At 37.1% G+C, this 24,295-nt stretch overlaps 2 protein-coding genes across 2 annotated transcripts; both read right to left on the bottom strand.

The window, feature by feature from the left end:
• Window positions 1-788: 788 nt before the first annotated feature.
• LOC113777643 (probable receptor-like protein kinase At5g24010) lies at window positions 789-3,700 on the bottom strand. Its single transcript, XM_027322798.1, has one exon. The coding sequence runs from the start codon at window positions 3,635-3,637 to the stop codon at window positions 1,037-1,039; it is 2,601 nt and encodes an 866-aa protein (XP_027178599.1). The 5' UTR covers window positions 3,638-3,700; the 3' UTR covers window positions 789-1,036.
• Window positions 3,701-9,621: 5,921 nt separating this feature from the next.
• On the bottom strand, window positions 9,622-11,016 carry LOC113778546 (probable receptor-like protein kinase At2g23200). Its single transcript, XM_027323985.1, has one exon. It carries the CDS (start codon window positions 10,950-10,952, stop codon window positions 9,768-9,770), a length of 1,185 nt encoding a protein of 394 aa, XP_027179786.1. The 5' UTR covers window positions 10,953-11,016; the 3' UTR covers window positions 9,622-9,767.
• Between the last annotated feature and the right edge of the window lie 13,279 nt (window positions 11,017-24,295).

A 24,295-nucleotide genomic window follows, 5' to 3' on the forward strand; every position in this document is an offset into this window, starting at 1 on the left:
TTGGCTTAGGCCATGCACAGAGATGCTGCACCAATTCTGCAGCTTCAATACCAACAGCTGATCACACTTGTTATCAAGCCGTGAGCTGGAAGGAACAGGACACACAAACATGAGAAGCATATGGGCGATGCTGATTCTATTAGTCACTCTTCAATGCACATTTCTTCCATGTCATATTGACTCTAGAATTCTTCTTTCCACTCATGCAGCAGAGAATGAGATTGCGAGCCCTGAAGTTCCCTGGAAATCTGATCCATGGGAGAGCATAAGAAGCCACTTTAGCAGGAGATTCAGAATGCGTTCCCTAGCTTCTGGCCCAAATGGAAGGGGCACCGGGCACGAGTGAAATTTGTTTCTACGTGGGGTTTGCCAATGAAAGTTGATTTCCATTTCCTTTTCAATGTTCGAAAAGAGTCCAACACTGAACTGCTGCATGTTATGCGCGTTCCATTCTATGGATCAAGAAAATTCTTATCAAGTAACAGCCCTACTCAGCAAGCAATTGCTGACGAGTCTTTTATCTTTTTCACGTTGCAATACCTATTATCAGAACTAGCTATTTCAGAATCATTCTGATTTTTTTTTTTGGTTGTAACCATGTAATAGCAGAAGTATTCTTTTAGTTTATCTCCATAGGAAGTTTTTCCTCGATCTTTTTCGTGTATTTATTTTAGCCTCTGAAAGGTCCTTCAGACTTGGTCGGATTCAAGTTTCTAGCTTTCTAGTCAAAGCTGTTAAAGAGATAGCAACACCAATGTGAGGAATCTCATTCCCTTCCTAAAAATTGCTAAACTTAATAAGTTTTTGGTAGTAGCTCAGGTCAGCTTGCATTCCTTAAAATTGAACAACTTACTAATGCACTACGGGAAAGATTCAAAACATTTCTCAAACAGGCAATGGATCTACACGGTTACAGCAAGGTAAGAAGAGCAATGCTGAGTAATTTTACAAGCTATTTATTGTTTTATTGACTACTTCTCTTGAGAGACTGCAATGGAACTTCAGTTCTGAAAGCTAGAATGTAATCACTTGTACATCATCTAGCATCCTCCATCCTTAGCTGAGAGAACACCTCACTAGGATTTGTGCTACTTCTCTCAATATTAGCATCTGAGCCAATTTCATCTTCACTCATGGCAATGCTGTGAGAAGGCAAGCGGCGAATTACTGGCAATGGCAAGTTGTAGGAAACATCCGTGTTGCTGCCCTCATGCGATTGTTCTGGAACTGCAGTGTGCTGAAGCTGCAATGCATACTCAAGATCCCACAACACATCAGCCATATTAGGCCTATCAACTCCACAGTCTTTTAAACACTTCTCAACAGTTTCCCCATATCTGCTCAATGAATTCGAGTTAATCTTACCAACAAGTAAAGGGTCAATGATTTTGTGAAGTTCTCCTTCCATTAGACAAGACATTCCCCAGTCAGCCAGGTTTACTTGCTGCCTGGGAAGCAAGTTGTCAATGGCTGGCCTTGCACAAAGCACTTCAAGAAGTACAACTCCAAAAGAGTACACATCAGATTTTTGAGTTAATTGAAGGCATCTAAAGTACTCAGGGTCAAGATAACCAAAGCTGCCTTTCACCTCTGTACTGACATGGCTTTGATCAAGAGGACCTAATCTTGAAATACCAAAATCGGCAACTTTAGCCACATAATGCTCATCTAGCAGAATATTTGTTGACTTCACATCCCTGTGAATAATTGAACCGCCTAGACCAGTATGAAGGTAGTGTAAACCTTTTGCTGCATCAATGCACAATTGAAGCCTTCTATTCCAAGATAATCCAGATACTGAAGTTGATTTCCCAGATTCTTCCTTAGGAGTGTACAGATGGTCTCTCAGAGTCCCCTTCTCCATGAACTCAAAAACTAGTACCATCTCTGATCTTTCATAGCAGTATCCAATCAAAGAAACCAGATGGCGGTGGCGAATTTTGGACAAGACCATTATCTCAGTTTGGAATTCTGGAAGCCCCTGCGTTCGGCCTGGTTCACTTCTTTTAACAGCAACTTTTGTTCCATCCCTCAGAGTACCTCTGTAGACTTTGCCAAAACCCCCTTCACCGACAATCAGTTTCTCATCAAAGTTCTTTGTGGCGTACAGAATTTCACCAAAAGGCATCTTCAGGCCAAGATTTAAATCCGGAAGAGGGGAACCATTGGTATTTCTGTCCGTGCTCTTGCTATATGAACTTCCTGCATTCAGATCCATTAATTGCCAGTCAAGAGCATCGACAGGTTTTCCTTTCCTCAACTTCAAACTAAACCAGGACAACACCACTGCAATGATGATGAGAACCACACCTCCAGCAACTGAACCAATAATAACGGGCAAATGCTTGTTTCCTGATCCACTTCCATTTGAAATTGGACCTGGCACGTTAACCAACTGCATAATCTCTACCCCATTAAGAAAGGCTGTTTGATTACTAGAATCTTTCCGTGGGCCAATACTTACATTCATAAAACCAGAATCATCTGAATCCACCACAAAATCATTGTAAAAAGGAACTGCCGTCATGGTTGCGGTAGTTGAATCTTGTGGATCAATTTTTTGGCTGAAGTTACTATAAATATAGAGATTGAATTTCAATGTGTCGCTACCAGCTCGACTAATTACGTCACAAAAATGCACCCGGACTAGAAATTTGGCATTTCCATTTACATTGAATCGCCAAGAAACATTAAAATTTGTTTTCGGGAGAGTGACACCTTCCTGACTAGGAGCGATGTTCAGCTCTTTGGCAGTGTTATAAACAGGGTCAGGAGCATCAAACCTTGTTGCAAATCCGGACTGGTAATTAGGCGGTGCACTACGAAATGAAGTGTTCATGGCTGCATTCCGTAAGACCAAATAATCATCATCAGGTATCCAATTTCTCCCCAAAGTATCATTGTCCGGTGTTACAGTCAGTCCACCAACGTTAATCCTATGAACTACTTGTAAAGCATTGGACAACAAACCATTGTAAACTCCTTTGCTTCCAGCAGGAGTTATGTAAGAAGGAGAAGGAGAATCCTGAATGAAGTTATCAGGAGCAAGGAATGCTTCTATAGCATTAACAAAGGCAAAAGAAGATGACCCGGAAGGCGTGAAGTAAATTTGGAACTTCCCCACATCGATACGGATCAAGAACTCTTTAATCACAGGTGACTTACTGGTGCTACTATTTTGGACGCTGAAGTTGGATAGGAGTGAAAACTTGGAAGTTGACACGTCGAATCTGGCAGTAGCAAGATTATCTGGAGAAGTGAAAGCATAGAAGTGAAAGCGTACCACGTAAATGCCATTCTGGGCAAGGTCAAGATCATATAAAGATTTTTGTCTGAAAATTCTTGCAGTTTGATAGAGAGGAGAAGCTGCTGAATCCGATGATTGGTCTTCTTTGGCTATGCTGCTGTGGCTTGAGGTGAATGAATCGGGATTGACGTCGCCGACGAAGTTCCGCCCGTAGACGGTTGTGCTGCCACTTGAGCCACAGTTGATGAAGTAGCGATCAGGTACGGTGTAAGCGGAGGTGTTGATTCCGTTGAACAACAAAAGATAGCAGCACAAATTGAAGAGGACGTAACCTGTGTTTGGAGGATGAAGGATTTCCATTGAGTTTTGGTGGAAATTGATGAGTTTCATCAAGATGGTTTCTTGAGTCAGTACTGTGAAGTCCACGGACCTTGTAGTCTTTTTCAACTCCAGTAATGGGCAGCCTTATCGTCTTTAGCCAACTTTTTCTCATGTGGGTACGAAATGGAAGAGGACAACAAACACGCCTGAAGCTACATTAAATTTTCGGGATAATTTCAGACCGCCCGTCAAATTTGAAAAATTATAGAAGCCTCCCCCAAAAAGTATGTTTTAGTAACAAATGGTGACGTAAGCACAAAAAATCTAATGAATATCCTATACTTCCCCAATTTGATTTAGAAGACAAATTAAATGACAAAAGAAATCAAATATCAGCATTATTTATTAAGTAAAAAATTTTAAGGCAGCTCTTTTTTGCAGCAAAATTTAGGTCATGTTTCAAGGCATTATTTTTAATGTTTGGACTTCTTTTTCCTTTTTTTTTGCTAATAAATTATGAAGAAATTGTTTTTAATAAATGCATCCCTACTAATCAGTTATTTATAAAACTAAGTAGAAAATCCATTTAAATGACCTAAGAATTGAATACAATGTATTACTAATTGAGATGGGGTTAAAGCTTTTGGATAAAGAAATATTTCCGAGATGGGGTTAAAGCTTTTGGATAAAGAAATATTTCCGAGATGTGGTTTTCTTTTTCCTTTACACCCACTTTTCACTTAAGATTTGTAAAATTGTTAAAACTATTATAGACTTTTTATAACACCAACGAAGACCAGTGTAATTTTTTAAATCTCAAGTCAAGAAAAGTCGCTAAATTGTTAGAAACCTCAAGAGAGATTTATGAAACTATTTCTAAAATTGTAAGGATCCGGAGCCCTTCCACATTTGAGTTCTGTCCAATTGGATAAACTAACACAATTTTTATATAAACTGATATATTATTGGGGTAATCGTGAGGTTTACATCAACTTCGTTATTATCAAAAAAATTGTAGTATCAATTTATAAATTCTAACAATTCACACAACTAGCTAGACACGATGGGAACGGGGAGGCCACATGTCCTATCAAACTTGTGGCGGAAGGTGAGCGAAAGAAACACGACTTTGACTACAGCAGGCGGGTTGACTTCTAGTCGTCGGATGAGTGCATATTAGAGTGCGGATTCCATTTCCCAGTAGAGATTAATAGTTGACGGAATCCACCGCTCGGAAGCAGGGGGTCTTCTTATTTTGATTTTTTTAGGGCAGTATTGTTTAAGCAAAAATCAGGAGTATCAGTTACAATATCCTTTATTCTGTCTCAAATTAAGAAATCTGTTTTGAGTGAGAAAAAGGTTTGTAGGCTTTAGGATTCTTGTGTGTAGCTCCCTATGTTGATGCTTTTTTCTGTTGAAAAATTTCAAAAGTGTTTGTGTTTTTTTTATTTTTGATGGGTGGAAAAGTCAGGAAATAATTACGGATTACATTTTTCTGAATTTTTTGTAGAAATATTTCACAAGTATGGAAGTATCTTTAACTAGGTGCAAGGAGTTCAACTACAAAGATAAAAAGTAAGAAGGGAAAAGAAATTTCAATTGCAAATTAAAAAATAACTGACAATAATCATCGCAAAAAAAAGCTTGTAAAGGTATCGAAGGAGAATTGGACCACTCTTCAATTGTCTGTTGGCACGTTCAGGCAAGTTGGAGCAAAAAAAAAAAAAAAACCCGATGAAATTGCATTTTTTTTAATCCTCTCACCCGCTCCAACATCCTTCTTTTTAGGGGTGCAAACGAATCGAGTCGAGTTGAGTTTTGACATAATCGAGTCGAGTCTTAATTTAGTTTTATTAAACTCGAACTCGAATTGGACAAACTACCAATTTAAAGCTCGAACTCGAAAAATAAATAATAATTTTTTTTATTTTTAAAAAAATAAATATTAGAAATATATAATTTTAATAGTAAAATAAAAATAAAAATATATATATATATACTTGAGTTCACAAACCAACTCGTGAACTAACGAGCTTGATATTTTTAAACTTAAACTCGAGCTTGATTTGATCAGTTTGAGCTCGACTTGAGCACTCATGAGCCACTCGCGAGCAGTTCGATTTGTTTGCAACCCTACTTCTTATTTCTGGCTATCACACACAAAATTTGAACTCTGAACTCGATGAAATTGCTTGAGTGAAAGCACAATTTAAAAAAAAAAAAGAAAAAATCTTTCAAGTGAAGCACATCCAATGCAAATTTGCACATGTGCGACTCAAAATCATTGGCAAATGATAATGTAGTTGGGCCAAGTCTTAAACCTATTTATATGCTGTCACCATCCCACTGTATTTGTTGATAGTTACTCCGTCACTAAGTTGTTTCACTGCTCAAAAAGGTAGAAGTGACCCGTTTGAATTATTATCTTTTAAAATTTTTATAAAAAAATATATTATAATAATTTGATATATATAAAATAAAAAATTAATTAATAAATGTGTTCATATAAAATATAAAAGTTATTTTAGAAAAAAAAAAGATTTTTCAAACATAAGCTTGGGTTAAAAACACCAAACTCTTGGTGACTGCGTAGTGCTTCGTGTGCCTGTGTGGCATACTGTAACTAACAATACATTCTACATAAGTCACTAATTGAAAGCAGGTGCGTTTGATAAAATTAAATTCTGAAAATTAAAATATAAAATTTAGATTGATTAATTTATTGAATTGTTAAGTACTAAATTTGATATATTTAAATGTATATCAAATTAAGTGATGAATGAATAACTTATCACTTATTTTTAGGAGAAAATTTTGCCTAAAAAATTCGGTTTCATTAAATTTATTTAGATGTTTAATTTTTTGTTATCAAACTAGTCTAAATATTTTAATATTTGAATCTATTAAGCAAGTGCTGAATTGAACTAGGGATAATTTCAAAAATTGTTCCTGAGATTTTTGACAATTTCACTAGCCTCCCCTGAAGTTTATAAAATTACACAAACCTCCTCTGACGTTAAGGTTTTGATAACAAAATTAGTCCAATTTAAAAAAGTAACATTAAAAAAGTACTTTAAGGAGAGAGATGAAACTTTTATTCTATAAATACCCTTTATGCATGTACATAAGTCGTATTAGTAAAAGAATAAAAATAATTAAAAGTTAGAAACAATTAATACACATATTTAACCACTAAAAAAGTTTACATTTAATAAATTAGACAACACAGATAAGTAACAAAACTACACTCATGATTACAAGATTTAGCAAAATAGACTAGTTATCTCTTTTAATAATGATTCTTGTAATTTTGAACAGAAAAATTTTCGAATTTTGCCTTTTTCCCCTCCTTTCAGTTTTCTTTGAAATTCTTAAAGTTGTGACAATTGTAAAGTAATTTTATGGAAATAAAGGAGGCAATTGTAAAGTAATTTCATGGAAATAAGGGAGAAAGAAGAGAAAAGAAAAAGACAAAATTTGAAAATTTTTCAGTTCAAAATCACAAGAATCATAGCAAACATTAAATTAAAAGATATGACTAGTCTGTTTTATTAAATATTGTAATCATTAGTGTAGTTTTATTACTTATTTGTGTTGTCTCATTTATTAGGAGAGAAAAGACAGACAAAATTTTAAAATTTTTCTGTTCAAAATCATAAGAATCATAGCAAACATTAAGTTAAAAGAAATGACTAGTTTGTTTTACTGAATTTTGTAATCATTAGTGTAGTTTTATTAGTTATCTGTGTTATCTAATTTATTGAATGTGAACTTTTTGAGTGGTTAAATGTGTGTATTAATTGTTTCTAACTTTTAATTATTTTTATTCTTTTACTAATACAACTTATATACAAGCATGAGGGGTATTTATATAATAAAAGTTTCATCTTTCTCTTTAAAGTACTTTTTTAATGTTACTTTTTTAATTGGACTAACTTTATTATCAAAACCTTAATCACAAATCAGGGGCGGATTAAAGGTGGGGGCACGGGCTCCCACTGCCCCCTTAAATTTCTATAATACTTATATAATTTTGATATAATTTTAAGTGTGACCCCAGAGTTTTCTTAGAAAAGATGTGAAAAAATTACGTAATTTTTTAAGTTAGTTCATAAACTAAAATTCTAAAAAGAAATGTGGGGCACAAATTCCATTTGAAATAAGATTAAAAAAAAAAGCCTTTTCATTTCAACAAGCAAGTACCAATCATATCATTCATTTTCTTTGGGTCCCACTCCCCAATTTCCCTTCCTTCCTTTGGTCCCCCATTTTTCCCCCACAGTCGAGAGTCACTATCTTCCACAACCAAGCAGCTAGTTACTCTTTCTTTTGATCAATTCATCTAATCATATCATTTACTTTCTTTGTCCCCACTTCCCAATTTTCCTTCCCTCCACTGATCCCCCATTTTTCTCCCACAATCGAGAGCCATTCTTACTTCCACAACCAAGTTAGTTATTAAAATATAACAACTCGCAATGAGCAATTGTAAATAGTTTAGTTTGTTTTTGAAATAAAATTATTATTACATTAATAATTTTGAATTTGTCTTTTTATATTTTTCATGGAATATATGCATCATTTGTACTTGTTGGTGAATTTTTTTTTCGCTTAAAAAATTAGAAAAAGAGTAGGTAAAAAATTTTAGTGTTGATTTTGCCCCATTAAGAATTTTTTCTGGCTCCGCCGCCGTCACAAATGTATTTCCCCAGTGGCGACTTCTAAAGTGAATGGTGCTGGAAAAAAGATAAAGCATATTGCAACTAACTACTAGCAAACTTGAAGAAAACTCAATGATCTGACAATGACAGAATAGTGAAAGTGCATTATACAGTAGTGCTTTCAATCTTATTACCAACCGAAAATTCAGACTCAGAATCATATGAGGTCCCACCCCGAAAAGCTATTTACCCGTTCTTTGGAAATTTACTCAGCCATGACAAGTCCAATCCTTATATAATGATCCCAGGTTCGATTGGCTTAGGCCAAGCACAGAGATGCTGCACCAATTCTGCAACTTCAATACCAACAGCTGATCACACTTGTTATCAAGCCGTGAGCTGGAGGGAATAGGACACACAAACATGAGAAGCATATGGGCGATGCTGATTCTATTAGTCACTCTTCAATGTACATTTCTCCCATGTCATATTGACTCTAGAATTCTTCTTTCCACTCATGCAGCAGAGAATGAGATTGCAAGCCCTGAAGTTCCCTGGAAATCTGATCCATGGGAGAGCATAAGAAGCCACTTTGGCAGGAGATTCAGAATGCGTTACCTAGCTTCTGGCCCAAATGGAAGGGGCACCGGGCACGAGTGAAATTTGTTTCTACTTGGAGTTTGCCAATGAAAGTTGATTTCCATTTCCTTTTCAGTGTTCGAATAGAGTCCAACAATGAACTGCTGCATGTTATGCGCATTCCATTTTATGGATCAAGAAAATTCTTATCAAGTAACTGCCCTACTCAGCAAGCAATTGCTGACGAGTCTTTTATCTTTTTCACGTTGCAATAGCTATTATCAGAACTAGCTATTTCAGAATCATTCTGATTTTTTTTTTTTTGGTTACAACCATGTAATAGCAGAAGTATTCTTTTAGTTTATCTCCATAGGAAGTTTTTCCTTGATCTTTTTCGTGTATTTATTTTAGCCTCTGAAAGGTCCTTCAGACTTGGTCGGATTCAAGTTTCTAGCTTTCTAGTCAAAGCTGTAAAAGAGGTAGCAACACCGATATGAGGAATCTCATTCCCTTCCTAAAAATTGCTAAACTTAATAAGTTTTTGGTAGTAGCTCAGCTTGCATTCCTTAAAAATTGAACAACTTGCTAATGCACTACGGGAAAGATTCAAAACATTTCTCAAACAGCAGTTGGGATCCTCTGTACTACTACTCGGTGCCAAATTCAGTGCCAATCCCACTTATCACGTGATGATAGAAGAAATTTAAATAAATAGCACATGACAAATTAAATAAACAAGACACTTGACATAAATATAGAAGTGACACTGAATTGCCACTGAAAAAGTGGCACTGAGGATCCCGTGTGCTCAAACAGGCAATGGATCTACACGGTTACAGCAAGGTAAGAAGAGCAATGCTGAGTAATTTTACAAGCTATTTATTGTTTTATTGACTACTTCTCTCGAGAGACTGCAATGGAACTTCAGTTCTCAAAGCTAGAATGTAATCATTTGTACATCATCTAGCATCCTCCATCCTTAGCTGAGAGAACACCTCACTAGGATTTGTGCTACTTCTCTCAATATTAGCATCTGAGCCAATTTCATCTTCACTACTCATGGCAATGCTGTGAGAAGGCAAGCGGCGAATTACTGGCAATGGCAAGTTGTTGGAAACATCCGTGTTGCTGCCCTCATACGATTGTTCTGGAACTGCAGTGTGCTGAAGCTGCAATGCATACTCAAGATCCCACAACACATCAGCCATATTAGGCCTATCAACTCCACATTCTTTTAAACACTTCTCAACAGTTTCCCCATATCTGCTCAATGAATTCCAGTTGATCTTACCAACAAGAAAAGGGTCAATGATTTTGTGAAGTTCTCCTTCCATTAGACAAGACATTCCCCAGTCAGCCAGGTTTACTTGCTGCCTGGGAAGCGAGTTGTCAATGGCTGGCCTTGCACAAAGCACTTCAAGAAGTACAACTCCAAAACAGTGCACATCAGATTTTTTAGTTAATTGAAGGCATCTAAAGTACTCAGGGTCAAGATAACCAAAGCTGTCTTTCACCTCTGTACTGACATGGCTTTGTTCAAGAGGACCTAATCTTGAAATACCAAAATCGGCAACTTTAGCCACATAATGCACATCTAGCAGAATATTTGTTGACTTCACATCCCTGTGAATAATTGAACCACCTAGACCAGTATGAAGGTAGTGTAGACCTTTTGCTGCATCAATGCACAATTGAAGCCTTCTATTCCAAGATAATCCAGATACTGAAGTTGATTTCCCAGATTCTTCCTTAGGAGTGTACAGATGGTCTCTCAGAGTCCCCTTCTCCATGAACTCAAAAACTAGTGCCATCTCTGATCTTTCATAGCAGTATCCAATCAAAGAAACCAGATGGCGGTGGCGAATTTTGGACATGACCATTATCTCAGTTTGGAATTCTGGAAGCCCCTGCGTTCGTCCTGGTTCACTTCTTTTAACAGCAACTTTTGTTCCATCCCTCAGAGTACCTTTGTAGACTTTGCCAAAACCCCCTTCACCGACAATCAGTTTCTCATCAAAGTTCTTTGTGGCGTACAGAATTTCACCAAAAGGCATCTTCAGGCCAAGATTTAAATTCGGAAGAAGGGAACCATCGGTATTTCTGTCCGTGCTCTTGCTATATGAACTTCCTGCATTCAGATCCATTAATTACCAATCAAGAGCATCGACCGGTTTTCCTTTCCTCAACTTCAAACTAAACCAGAACATGATACGAAATTCGACGCTACAAGAACCTATCTTGAAGAACCAAGTTGATCAGACAGCGGAAGGATCTATCTTGACCAGGTTATGGAACAATAACTACCTTGTTAGATCTAAAGAGAACTCGTCTCTAGAAACCTAGTAGATTGGTTATTGGTGTGGAACAATAACTACCTTACTAGATCTAAAGAGAACCCGTCTCTAGAAATCTAGTGGATTGGTTATTAGCTTGAAAGAACAAGATGATGTGATCATTTTGTCTTGAACACCACAAGTATCCACGCTAAATACTTGATACTGTTCAAGAAGAAACTCAAGTTCCATCGAGAAACTCCATAAAAGGAGACAACTCTCTTTTTACTATTTATAGCCTTACAAGACTCAAAACCTTAATCTAAATTGGAAACAATACAAGTTTCCTTATTTGACTTGACACAACTTCCTAAATAAATTTGGAAACAATTAACTACTTTCCTAAAACTCTAATTCAATTAGAATAGGAAACTAACTGACCCAATTGGTTTAACTATGGTCAACATGACCTTAGCCTTTATTTCCTTTAATAACTCAAGACTAACTAACAAATATTGTTGGAAACTTACTTAAATAAATAACAAGAAATAAGCATGACAAATCTTCAATGATTCTTGAATTCGATTGCACCATCAACCATCAATCGAATTTTCTTGAATTTGAAGGGAATCCAAATCTTCATGTTCTCATCATTCCCTTCCTCTTTAAAGACGATTTGTCCTCAAATCGAGTGCTTGCTTACAAAGGAGTAACTCGAAAAATGTCTTGATAAATGCAATCCAAGAAGCATGTCGCCAACTCAACTTGATTATGAACACGAACCATTGGACATGCTCCATTTGTCAAGAATATCTTCACCCAATTGTATTTGGCTAGAATTTGGAAGTCAACCAATATTTGAAAATCAATCAAGATTTGGCAATCAATCAAGATATCAATCAAGATTTGGAAATCAATTAAGATTTAGAAATCAATCAAGATATCAATCAAGATTTGAAAATTAATCAAGATTTGGAAACCATTCAAGGCAAGACTGCCTTTTTTTTTTCCCTTCTTTCTTCCTTTTTTGTTTTTCTAACTTGCCAATTCAAGAAAATAAGGTAGTCGCACTTCAAGATTCAAGAGGATGATTTTTAGGATTTTCAAAATATCAAGATTTTTTTTTCAAGAACCCACTATGCAATCCAAGAACTTCAAAAAATTACCAAACCAACTACAAGAAACAAACACAAGGTAAAAATAATAATTTTTTTTCGGATGAACAGTACTGCTATAGTCATGAACAGTACCGGTGAAAAGTACTGCCGTGAACAGTTTCAATTTTTTTTTTTTTGCTTTTGACGACTCAACACAAGGTTACGACTTCATTTGGAAGAAATTTAATGGGAGTTAAACTATTGAAAAATCTGTTTTTGATAGGGTGTAATTTTTTCATTTATTTTATTATTTATTTTTCCTATTACCTGACCTGATGTGGATTAATTGCTGGATTCTACTCATTTTTAGTATTTTGCATTTATTTTAGGGAGTAGAATGAAAATATAATAACAGGTGCCAATTTGACAGAAAATGAGTTCAAATGATAGAGTTTGTCCCAGGGGCATTTTTGGAAAAGAAGATGTCACGCTCATTTTGGTAATTTCTGCAAAGGAATGACGGACGAATGGTTTCTTCTCCCTGGTGTGCCGCCGCAATTAAAAAGAAGAGCAATTAGTATAGGAACAAAAGGGGGTAGGAGAGAGTTGGACTATGGTTTTTGCTTTCCTTTTTCCTTTAGCTTTGACTTTTCTTCCTTAGCTTGTGGTAGTGAGATTCATCTACGGATGTCTGGAGCAAAATTGGAAAAACCTTGACTTTTCTTCATCTGAACTATTGGCAATTGCTTTTGCTTTTCGTATATCATCCGAAGTGAAACAGAGGCCTACTTCTTGTAACTTTGCTATCTTTTCTCGATTGAAACGAATTCGCTCATTTTCCAATTGATGGCCGCTGGTTCCTTTACAATTTCCTGTGGGTTTTGTTCATCAAACATGTACTAATTTTTTCACTCTAGTCAAGGGACAACGGAGGCTTTGGTTCGCCTAAAATTGGGAGATCGATTTAATTTAATCTTTTTTTTTATTTATTGGTATTCGCACATTTCTTGATTGCTATACTTATGGTTATTTAATTAATTGATTGTCGTAGATCCAGATAATTAATTGATTTGGTAATCTTTTGTTAATTAGGGTATTAAATTCGTAATTGTTTAATTGTCTTGAAATAGTGACAACTGGCACGATTAGATTCGTGCCAAGGGGATACGCGGGCTAATCTGAAATAACCCTGGTAGTGCGTTATTTGGTTAGAATAGAGCTCCTCTAATACGTAAGGCAATTGAGAAATTAAATCTTACGGGCGTACCTAGAATTATTTTCTAATTAGAGCAGTGATTAACGGGCGTACCTTAATCATCGACACAGTAAGGAGTGGTTGACTGCCATTGCATGTTTGGTAGTTATAACCTATTTATTGATAAATAATTGAAATTGCCTTTGCATCGATGATCAATTAGGTGAACCATTGCTGAAGTTATTTCTTGGCTAGATCTTTAATTAATATTACCTTGATTTTAGTGAATTGTCATTTGACTTTTAGTTGCCTACTTTATTTTATTTTTAATTATTTTCTTGTTTTAATTGATTTAGACCTTTAATTATTGTTACTCTGAATTCAGTGAATTGTTGTTTAATTTCTAGTTAGTTATTTATTTTTTTATTTACATTTATTTAATTGTCGTCGTTCCTACAAAATCACCCCCTATGTTACTTTGGATTTCTTAAAAAACAAATATGCCCAATCCCTGAGTATACGACTCTACTTGCCCTGTTTACAAATTCATAATTATTTGTGAAAAAAAACCATCCCATTCGAGTATATCGGATTTAGCAAACTCTTCGGGAATAGGGTGAATCAAGTAATCCATTGCACACCTAGAGTCCCTGCTCCAGTACTTGAAATTGGGTTTTGATCATTTTAACTGACAATTAGGTTTAATTTTATTATTGTACAGGTTTCGACACCCTGTTAATTTTTGGCGCCGTTGCCGGGGACTGCCGTTATTATTATTTTTTTAAATTCATTTTTTTTGCTCTAATTTTCTAGTATTTTTCTAGTGTATGCCTTGGTCTTCTTGTGCAGGTGATTTGATTTTTGACCCTGAAGTAGAGAAGATCGCTCGCAGAACGAGAAAGAAAACCAGACAGCTCAGAGAGAAGCAGTTCAGTGTTGCATTTCAGAGACCTGAGCTACAAGTTGAACCAACAGATTCGTTTGGTGACACTTCGAGTGACTCTGACCAGGAGGAAGGAGCCATGACTAATGCACGAACATTAACGGAGTTGACTGCTCTTGATTTAAATCAGCAGCCTTTATGCATTACCTTCCCCACCTTAAATGATAACACTCCATTTGAACTAAAATCTGGTCTGATTCATCTTTTATCCTTTTTTCATGATTTACCAGGTGAAGAACCGTATAAGTATCTGCAGGAGTTTGATATCGTGTGCAATAGTATGAAACCCCTGGGCATTACAGAAGAGCAGATAAAAATGAGGGCATTCTCCTTTTCCTTGAAGGATTCTGCAAAGGACTGGCTGTACTACCTGTCACCAGGTAGCATCACCACGTGGGACCAATTAAAGAAAAAAATTTTAGATAAATATTTTCCTACGTCCAGGGTTGCAAGTCTAAGGAAAGAAATTTGCGAGATCAAGCAGTACCCAGGGGAGTCACTCTATAAGTATTGGGAGCGGTTCAAGAAGTTGTGCATCAAGTGCCCCCAACACCAGATAAGTGAGCAGTTGCTCATACAGTATTTTTATGAGGGGTTCCTTTTCAGGGACATGAGTATAATTGATGCTGCAAGTGAAGGGGCATTGGTGAACAAAACCCCTCGAGAAGCATGGGAGTTAATTGAGGGAATGACATAGAATTCACAGCAATTCGGTACGAGGGAGGATGTCCCAATACACAAGGTGAATGAGGTAGAGACATCCTCTATCCAGCAGCAGCTAACTGAGTTGACTTCTTTTGTTAGGCAATTGGCTGTAGGAAATGCATCTCAGGCCAAGGTGTGTGGGATTTGCACTGGTATGGGTCACTCTATGGACATGTGTCCAATGATGCAAGAGGAGGGTACAGAGCAAGTGAACATGGCAGGCCACGCGCCTGCGCCAAGGAGGCCCTATGACCCCTATTCAAGTACCTATAATCCAGGTTGGAGGGACCACCCTAACCTCAGTTATGGAGGGAATAGGCAGACTAATTTCGTGCCAAATAAGCAACCAGGGTACCAGCAGCAGTACCAACCCCGACCACCTCCCCCCCCCGAGCTCTGGTCCATCTTTGGAGGAGATGATCAAGCAACTACTTGCTAATCAACAAAAGGCGGACTCCGAAAGGCAGGACATAAGAAATCAGATGAATCAAATGACCAAAACAATCAACTGTCTGGAGTCTCAAGTAAATGGAAGATTGCCATCCTAACCTGAACTGAACTTGAAGAACGTAAGTGCAATGACTGTAAGGAGCGGAAAGGAAATTCAGGGGTCCGAACTTGTGACTCCAAAGGATAAGGACAAAGAGAAAATTGAGAAAGAACTTCAGGCAGAGAATACAAGCACCAAAAATCCAGTGGTACTCCCTGACCCGATCATAGACGTTAAAACTAATCCTCCTCCATTTCCTTACACGTTGGAGAAACCGAAAAAGCAGGACAAGGAGAAAGAGATCCTGGAGGTGTTCCGCAAGGTAGAGATCAACATTCCCTTACTAGACGCCATCAAGCAAGTGCCGAAATATGCAAAATTTCTGAGGGACCTATGTGTCAATCGAAGGAGGCTGAGGGGAGATGAAAGAGTTATTGTTGGGGAGAATGTGTCAGCAGTACTCCAAAGAAAGTTCCCACCAAAGTGTGGGGATCCAGGTAGGTTTACTGTCCCATGTAAGATAGGTAATACTCTGATTAGGAATACCTTGCTGGACTTAGGAGTATCGATCAACATAATGCCTAAATCTATGTATGCTTCTCTGAACCTCGGTCCATTAAAAGAAACCGAGATAATAATTCATTTAGCTGACCGAACGAATGCATACCCTGATGGGTTGGTAGAGGATGTGCTGGTTAAAGTTAATGAATTGATATTTCCAGCTGACTTTTATGTACTTGACATGGATGATGATCATTCCCCTGACCCTCACCTTTGCTACTAGGTAAACCCTTTTTTAGCACAGCACAGACAAAAATTGACGTTAATAAGGGTACATTGTCCATGAAATTTGATGGAGAACTAGTCCACTTTAATATTTTTGATACAATGGAACATCCTGTTAACTTTCACCCTGTGTTTGCTATTCATGCTATTAATCCCTCTGTGCAAGAATTTTCTGAGTTTGCTTGTAGGGATAAATTCAAATTTACTGAGAACAAGTATAAGGGGATGAAAGCACTGTATGAGGTGAAAAGGAGTAGAAAATTAAGAAAGAAGGCTGCACTCAAAGGCTATTTGGATCCTGGAGGAGAGCCACAGATTTTCAGAAAAATTGAGTTACACCCAGATTGAAAAGTGGTGTCCAATATCTAACAAAAAACGTTAAAGAAAAGCGCTCATTGGGAGGCAACCCAATTATTTCTTTTAATTTGTTATGATTTCGTGTAATAGTTTAAATATGTTTTCCTTGAATTTGACTGATTTCGGGTTTTAATTTTCATTTTTGATGAGTTGTAGGTGTCCTTCTGTCATGACGGGCTCGCGTCATAACGTATGGAGAGCTCACGGTCAGAATCGTCAGAAGGGATTCTTGCCCTCATAACGCGCCCGCGTCATGACGCATGGAGAGTTCATGATCAGAATCGTCAGAAGGGGTTCTTACCCTCTTGACGTGCCCGCGCCAAGTAACCAGGAAAGTTTCTCATTCCGTGCCTTCTTGACGTGCCCTCGTCACGTTCGCGGGAAAGATAAGTATTCAAAAAATACTCAAGAACGATTATTGATTTCCTGTTAATCTCTATTTTTGAATTCCAAAAATAAATTTTGTCAATGATAATAAAAAAAAAGATGATATATGTAAAAAAAAAAATTCAAAAAAAAAAAAATTTCAAGTAAGTAACAAGAAGAAAAAAAAAGTCTTTCCGTAAAAACAAAAGAAATTTTTTTTCTAAAATGAAAAAAAAAAAGAAAAAAAAGAAAAAAACACAATACTATTTTCTTTTTTTTCCTTTCTTTCATTTTCTTTTTCTTTCTTTCCTTTCTTTCTTTTTCCTTCTTTCTCTTTTCTTTCTTCTATCTCGCTGCCCCTGTCCGCCCTTTCTTTCTTTTCCTCTGTGCCCGCCGCCGATTCCGCCAGTCACGCCCGCGCCAAGGCTATCATCGCCACACGCCGCCGTCGTTTCCTCCACCTAGCCACGCGAAGCAGCCGCAAGTCGACGCTACTGGAGTCCGCAAGTCGACGCTGCTGGAGTCCGCGAGCTGCCGCTGCTCACTCCGCGCCTCGCTCTCTCCACCACAGCAGATCCCTTGCTCGCCGCTGTCCGCAGCATCATGCGCCGCCGCTGCCCACAGCCGCGCGCCTCTCTCTTGCTTGTCCGCCGACCACCAGACCCACTCCACAGTCCCCACCAACCCTCTCAGCCACGCCGCTCGCTCCTGCTCCACCTTTGACCGCCGCTGTCCTCATTGATACCACCGCTTTCCCCCACTCGCGATCTCCTCCGTCCATAGCAACACACGCGCCATCGCCACTCACGCGACGCTCCACACCAGTCGTCCAGCCCACCGCGGGCAAGAGTCGCACGACGCTGCCGCTGTGTCAGTCACCACCAGTTTCACCTTCTTTGCCTATCGACCGGTGGAGGTATTTGTAACTCGGTTCTCAAATTGTTGGCGGTGATTAGTTGTTATTTTGGTTTATCCGTGATTTGGTATGGGTCGTGTGTGATTTATCTTCCATTATTCGCTACACCAGTGGTACTGGTGGAGTAACTAAACCTCAATTTGGTACCTCTATTTGGTTGGTTGCGTTCTTATTGTCCAATATCTACCCTATTTTCATTGAAATTGCTAATTTTGAGTTAAAACTTTAAATGGCCAACTGGAGCCATTTGTTGAGATTTTGGGTAAACTGAAATACTGCACTTGTTTGTTCAATTGGGAGGTTTCTATGCCATTTACATTGCTTATTCCAGTTGGGTGCATCTGATTGAATTGCTGGGAAATATTCTGACCATTGCTTTCAATTGCTAAGTTTGTTGAGGTTTCTTTTGAGATTCTGGTTGAGTTATTTCTGAAGTTGCCTGATGAATTGGGAGACATTGAGTTTGTTTGGATAAGAATTTATTTGGATGATTTATTTGATCCAGTTACTGTAGTACTTTTTGTGATGTGATGTATGTGAGATAAAAAGGTGATTGGGAATTGTGTGTATGATGCAAGCAAAACAAAATCTGAAATAAATCTTGCTTTTCTTTGATTATTAGCAATTGATCTGCTCTGATATTGCTCTGTTGGTGGCACGTTCTCTTTCTTGTGATTAGATTAACGCTTGGGGCTATTGCTTTACTACTCTGCTATAGCAACTTCATTGATTTTGGACTACGTTTTGCACCAGTAGTACTGGTTGGAGTATTTTTTCTTGCATGTGTCAGTTCTATTTGGTTGAATACCTGATTGACTGCTGGGCATGTGTGACTGAGTTGTTCTTGTGCAATTGGAGATATTTGGAGAGATTTTGGGTGGGCAAGTTGTGTCGCTCTCTATTGATATTTGGGAGACACCAGTGGCTATTAAATTGTTATTGTTTTGAATTTGTTGTTTACATTATTTTTGGGCAATTCTTGTCTCTTGTTGATTGAAATGACATTTGGAGAAAATGGTGAGGCCCAAGCCCTCATCTTCTGCGCCTCCCCCATCAATGGCCTCTGATGTTAAGTCACACCACTTGCGGGTTCAGATTTACCACGTAGTTGAGAGAGTGACGAACATCACCCGCCAAGTGGCAAGGATGTCTTAGAACTTGACCGCGTACTTCCACCACATCGGCTTGACCGCGTACTTCCACCACATCGGCTTCCCTCCACCGTTCTTGCCTACCCTTACCTACTCGAGAGGGAAGTTTCGTTGTTCTCTTTGCTTTAATTGACAGGTTTCCTCCATTGAGGACAATGTAGGATTTAGGTGTGGGGGGGAACATATGGGGGTGCTAGCGTTTCTAATTTTTAGATATTTTTCCTTTATTATTATTAATTTTTTTTCTTTAGTTTGTTATTTGGCCATCTTTCATGCATTTTCTTTCTTTCTTTTTAGTGATTAGCTCACATGTGCATGCCAAGGTTTGATGTTGGATTGTTGCCTCTATTTCTACTTTTGCCAAGTTTTAATAATAAGAATGTATCAAGTTAATGTGGTTGAATTCAAGAACATCTCTTTGGTGAATATCGATGATTGTTTTACTTTTATAATTTTTGGTTAACTTTTCTAGGCATAGGGAATGATTGTTGGCATTTTCATGTGAATTGATCCGGTTATTAACCTTAGTTCTCCATGTTTGAAAATGAGGCTAGCGGCTGCAAATTTTCTTTTAATTTTTGTGTTATTTTGAAATTTTGATGTTATTTGGCTGTGAATAAAAGTTAACTGTACTCCGCTAGTCTTTACTACCAAGTAACTGGGGGTCTTCACCAAAAGTGTCGATTTTCGCGTCAAAAAGTAGTAATTGCTATGAGTACGTGGTCACATGGCGATAGAAGCTGAGTAACTGGGCTCTTTCATCTAACAAATGTCAAAGTTCGCGTCAAAAGGCTCCGATGGCTAGCGACTAAGTCTCTTGTGCTATTGAAAAAAGCAAAAAAAAAAAAAAGAGAGAAGAAAAAATCAAAAAATAGAAAAATGTGATAAAAAAAAGTGAATGTTGTGTTAGTGTATAATAAAAGTCAGCTTGCCGATTTATGGATTTAATGTTGAGATTTTGGTTAATAATTGGACCATTTGTTGATAAATATTGTGTGTCATTCCTTTTTCTTAGATTAGTTAATCTGAAATTAGAGGAGTTTGTGGTTTAGAAGCTAACCGGAATGATGTTTCTTGGACTTGACCATTGATGCTTGATTACTATTTTTCTTGGTATTTTGGCAATTTGTTGGATAGAGCAATAGCCACTATCAAATATTGGTGTTTGTTTGTTATTCTCATACTTGAGAACAAGCATGGTTTAGGTGTGGGGGGAATTGATAGGTTGCAAGTTTATCATTTATTTTATTATTAATTTTTCCTATTACCTGACCTAATGTGAATTAATTATTAGATTCTACTCACTTTTCGTAATTTACATTTATTTCAGGGAGTAGAATGAAAATGCCATAACCAATGCCAATTTGACAGTCATCGGAAAAGAGTTCAAATAGCAGGCAATCAAGGGCATTTTTGGAACAAGGAGATACAAGTCCTTTTTGATAATTCGCAAAAGACAACATTAAAAAGAGGAACGAAGGGCTGAAGTTAGGGGGTCTTCGGCCTCTCCGGAAGGAGAGCCGTCGCACAGGTGACAGGCAATAGCAGAGGCCACTTAGTTAGGAAGTTAGAAGTGCAGAGGCAGGGCACTTTTCATCTGTTAGCTTAGGCTAGCCGTTGACTTTTCAATGGTATTCCTTTTCTTACTTTTTGGTTCTCTTCTCCCGTGGATGAAAAGGAAAAAAAAGATTGGAAAAGCTTTTGACTTGTTTTCCCTTTTAGCTTTTGAGTAGTTTTCCCTCCGTATGTTAGAGAGGGCAAAAACAATCAATTGCCTCCGGTAGTTTGCTTTCCTTGTTAAACAGAACGAATTGAACTTGCGCACTTTCCCATTGATGGCCGCAGCTTTTGCTTTAATTCCCTATGGATTTTGTTCATCAATTATGAACTAAATTTCCTCACTCTCGTCAAGGAACAACGGATGCTTTGGGTCACCTAAAATTGTGAGATCGATTTAATTTAATCCTTTTCTTTTATTTATTGGTATTCGCATATTCTTTGGTTGCAGTGCTTATGATTATTTAATTAATTGATTGTCTTGGATCCGGATAATTGGTTAATTTGATAATCTATTGTCAATTGGGACATTAAATCCGTAATTGTTTAATTGCTCTAAAATAGTGACAACTGGCATGATTGGGTTTGTGTCAAGTAAATACGCGGGCTAATCTAAAATAACCCTGGTAGTGCGTTATTTGGTTAGAATAGGGCTCCTCTAATACGTAAGGCAATTGAAAAATTAAATCTTATGGGCGTACCTAAGATTATTTTTCAATTAGAGCAGTGATTAACGGGCGTACCTTAATCACCGACACAGTAAGAAGGGGTTGACTGCCATCGCTTGTTTGGTAGTTATAACCTATTTATTGATAAATAATTGGAATTGCCTTTGCTTCGATGATCAATTAGGTGCACCATTGCTGAAGTTATTTCTTGGCTAGAGCCTTAGTTATCATTCATTTGATTTTAGTAATTTGTTATTTAATTTTTAGTAGCTTCTTAGATTTTATTTGAATTTATTTGATTGTCACCTTCTGCACAAAAATACCCCATTTGTTACTGTGAATTTGAAAAGAAACAGTTACCCCCAATCCCTGTGGATTCGACCCTGCTTACCACTATTTACAAATATTAACTTCAATTGAGCAGATTTTTATTATTGCACAGGCTGACAACCTGTCAATTTTTTGGGAACATATGGGGGTGCTAGCGTTTCTAGTTTTTAGATGTTTTTCCTTTATTATTATTAATTTTTTTCTTTAGTTTGTTATTTGGCCATCTTTCATGCATTTTCTTTCTTTCTTTCTTTCTAGGCATAGGGAATGATTGTTGGCATTTTCATGTGAATTGGTCCGGTTATTAACCTTAGTTCTCCATGTTTGAAAATGAGGCTAGCGGCTGCTAATTTTCTTTTGATTTTTGTGTTATTTTGAATTTTTGGTGTTATTTGGCTGTGAATAAGAGTTGACTGTACTCCGCTAGTCTTTACTACCGAATAACCGGGGGTCTTCACAAAAAGTGTCGATTTTCGCGTCAAAAAATAGTAATTGCTATGGGTACGTGGTCACGTGGCGATAGAAACTGAGTAACCGGGCTCTTTCATCCAACAAATGTCAGAGTTCGCGTCAAAAGGCTCCGATGGCTAGAGACTAAGTCTCTTGTGCTATTGAAACATAAAAGAGAAAAAATAATAAATAAATAAATAACGAAAAAAAAAAGTGAAAGTTGTGTTAATGTGTGATAAAAGTCAGCTTGCCGATTTATGAATTTAATGTTGAGATTTTGGTTAATAGTTGGACCATTCGCTGATAAATGTTGTGTGTCATTTCTTTTTCTTAGATTAGTTAACCTAGAATTGAAGGAGTTTGTGGTTTAGAAGCTAACCGGAATGATGTTTCTTGGATCTTGATCACTGATACTTGATACATGTTTTTCTTGATATCTTGGCAATAAGATAGATGGAGCAATAGCCATTGTCGAATATTGGTGTTTATTTACTGTTCTTATGCTTGAGGACAAGCATGGTTTAGGTGTGGGGGGAATTGATAGGCTGTAATTTTCTCATTTATTTTATTATTAATTTTCCTTATTACCTGACTTGATGTGGATTTATAGCTGGATTGTACTCATTTTTAGTATTTTGTATTTATTTCAGGGAGTAGAACGAAAATATAATAACAGGTGCCAATTTGATAGAAAAGGAGTCCAAATGATAGAGCTTGTCCCAGGAGCATTTTTGGAAAAGAAGATGTCACGCCCATTTTGGTAATTTCTGCAAAGGAATGACGGACGAAGGGCTTCTTCTCCCTGGTGTGCCGCCGCAATTAAAAAGAAGAGCAATTAGTATAGGAACAAAAGGGGATAGCAGAGAGTTGGACTATGGTTTTTGCTTTCCTTTTTCCTTTAACTTTGACTTTTCTTCCTTAGCTTGTGGTAGTGGGATTCATCTACGGATGTCAGGAGCAAAATTGGAAAAACCTTGACTTTTCTTCATCTGAACTATTGGCAATTGCTTTTGCTTTTTTGTATATCATCCGAAGTGAAACAGAGGGCTACCTCTTGTAACTTTGCTATCTTTTCTTGATTGAAACGAATTCGCTCATTTTTCAATTGATGGCCGCTGCTTCCTTTACAATTTCCTGTGGGTTTTGTTCATCAAACATGAACTAATTTTTCCACTCTAGTCAAGGGGCAACGGAGGTTTTGGTTCGCCTAAAATTGTGAGATCGATTTAATTTAATCTTTTCTTTTAATTTATTGGTATTCACATATTTCTTGATTGCTATGCTTATGGTTATTTAATTAATTGATTGTCGTGGATCCAGATAATTAATTGATTTGGTAATCTTTTGTCAATTAGGGCATTAAATCGGTAATTGTTTAATTGTTCTGAAATAGTGACAACTGGCACGATTAGATTCGTGCCAGGGGGATACGTGGGCTAATCTGAAATAACCCTGGTAGTATGTTATTTGGTTAGAATAGGGCTCCTCTAATACGTAAGACAATTGGGGAATTAAATCTTACGGGGGTACCTAGAATTATTTCCTAATTAGAGTAGTGATTAACGGGCGTACCTTAATCACCGACACAGAAAGGAGGGGTTGACTGTCATCGCTTGTTTGATAGTTATAACATATTTATTGATAAATAATTGGAATTGCCTTTGCATCGATGATCAATTAGGTGAACTATTGCTGAAGTTATTTCTTGGCTAGATCTTTAATTAATATTACCTTGATTTTAGTGAATTGCCATTTGGCTTTTAGTTGCCTACTTTAATTTATTTTTAATTATTTTATTGTTTTAATTGATTTAGGCCTTTAATTATTGTTACTCTGAGTTCAGTGAATTGTTGTTTAATTTCTAGTTAGTTATTTATTTTTTTTATTTTCTTATTTACATTTATTTGATTGTCGTCGTTCCTACAAAATCACCCCCTGTGTTACTTTGGATTTCTTAAGAGACAAATATACCAAGTCCCTGAGGATACGACCCTACTTGCCCTGTTTACAAATTCATAATTATTTGTGAAAAAAACCATCACATTCGGGTATATCGGATCAAGCAAACTCTTAGGAAACAGAGTGAATCAAATAACCCATTGCACACCTAGAGTCCATGTTTCAGTACTTGGAATTGGATTTTGGTCATTTTAACTGGCAATTAGGTTTAATTTTATTATTGTACAAGTTTCGACACCCTGTC

The sequence above is a fragment of the Coffea eugenioides genome, chromosome 7, assembly GCF_003713205.1.
Source record: "Coffea eugenioides isolate CCC68of chromosome 7, Ceug_1.0, whole genome shotgun sequence".
In the NCBI taxonomy this organism is placed as follows: domain Eukaryota; kingdom Viridiplantae; phylum Streptophyta; class Magnoliopsida; order Gentianales; family Rubiaceae; genus Coffea; species Coffea eugenioides.

What these genes read in the sequence shown, in the direction of transcription:
- LOC113777643 (XM_027322798.1), bottom strand. Translation starts at nt 3,637, where the DNA reads ATGAAACTCATCAATTTCCACCAAAACTCAATGGAAATCCTTCATCCT.
- LOC113778546 (XM_027323985.1), bottom strand. Translation starts at nt 10,952, where the DNA reads ATGGATCTGAATGCAGGAAGTTCATATAGCAAGAGCACGGACAGAAAT.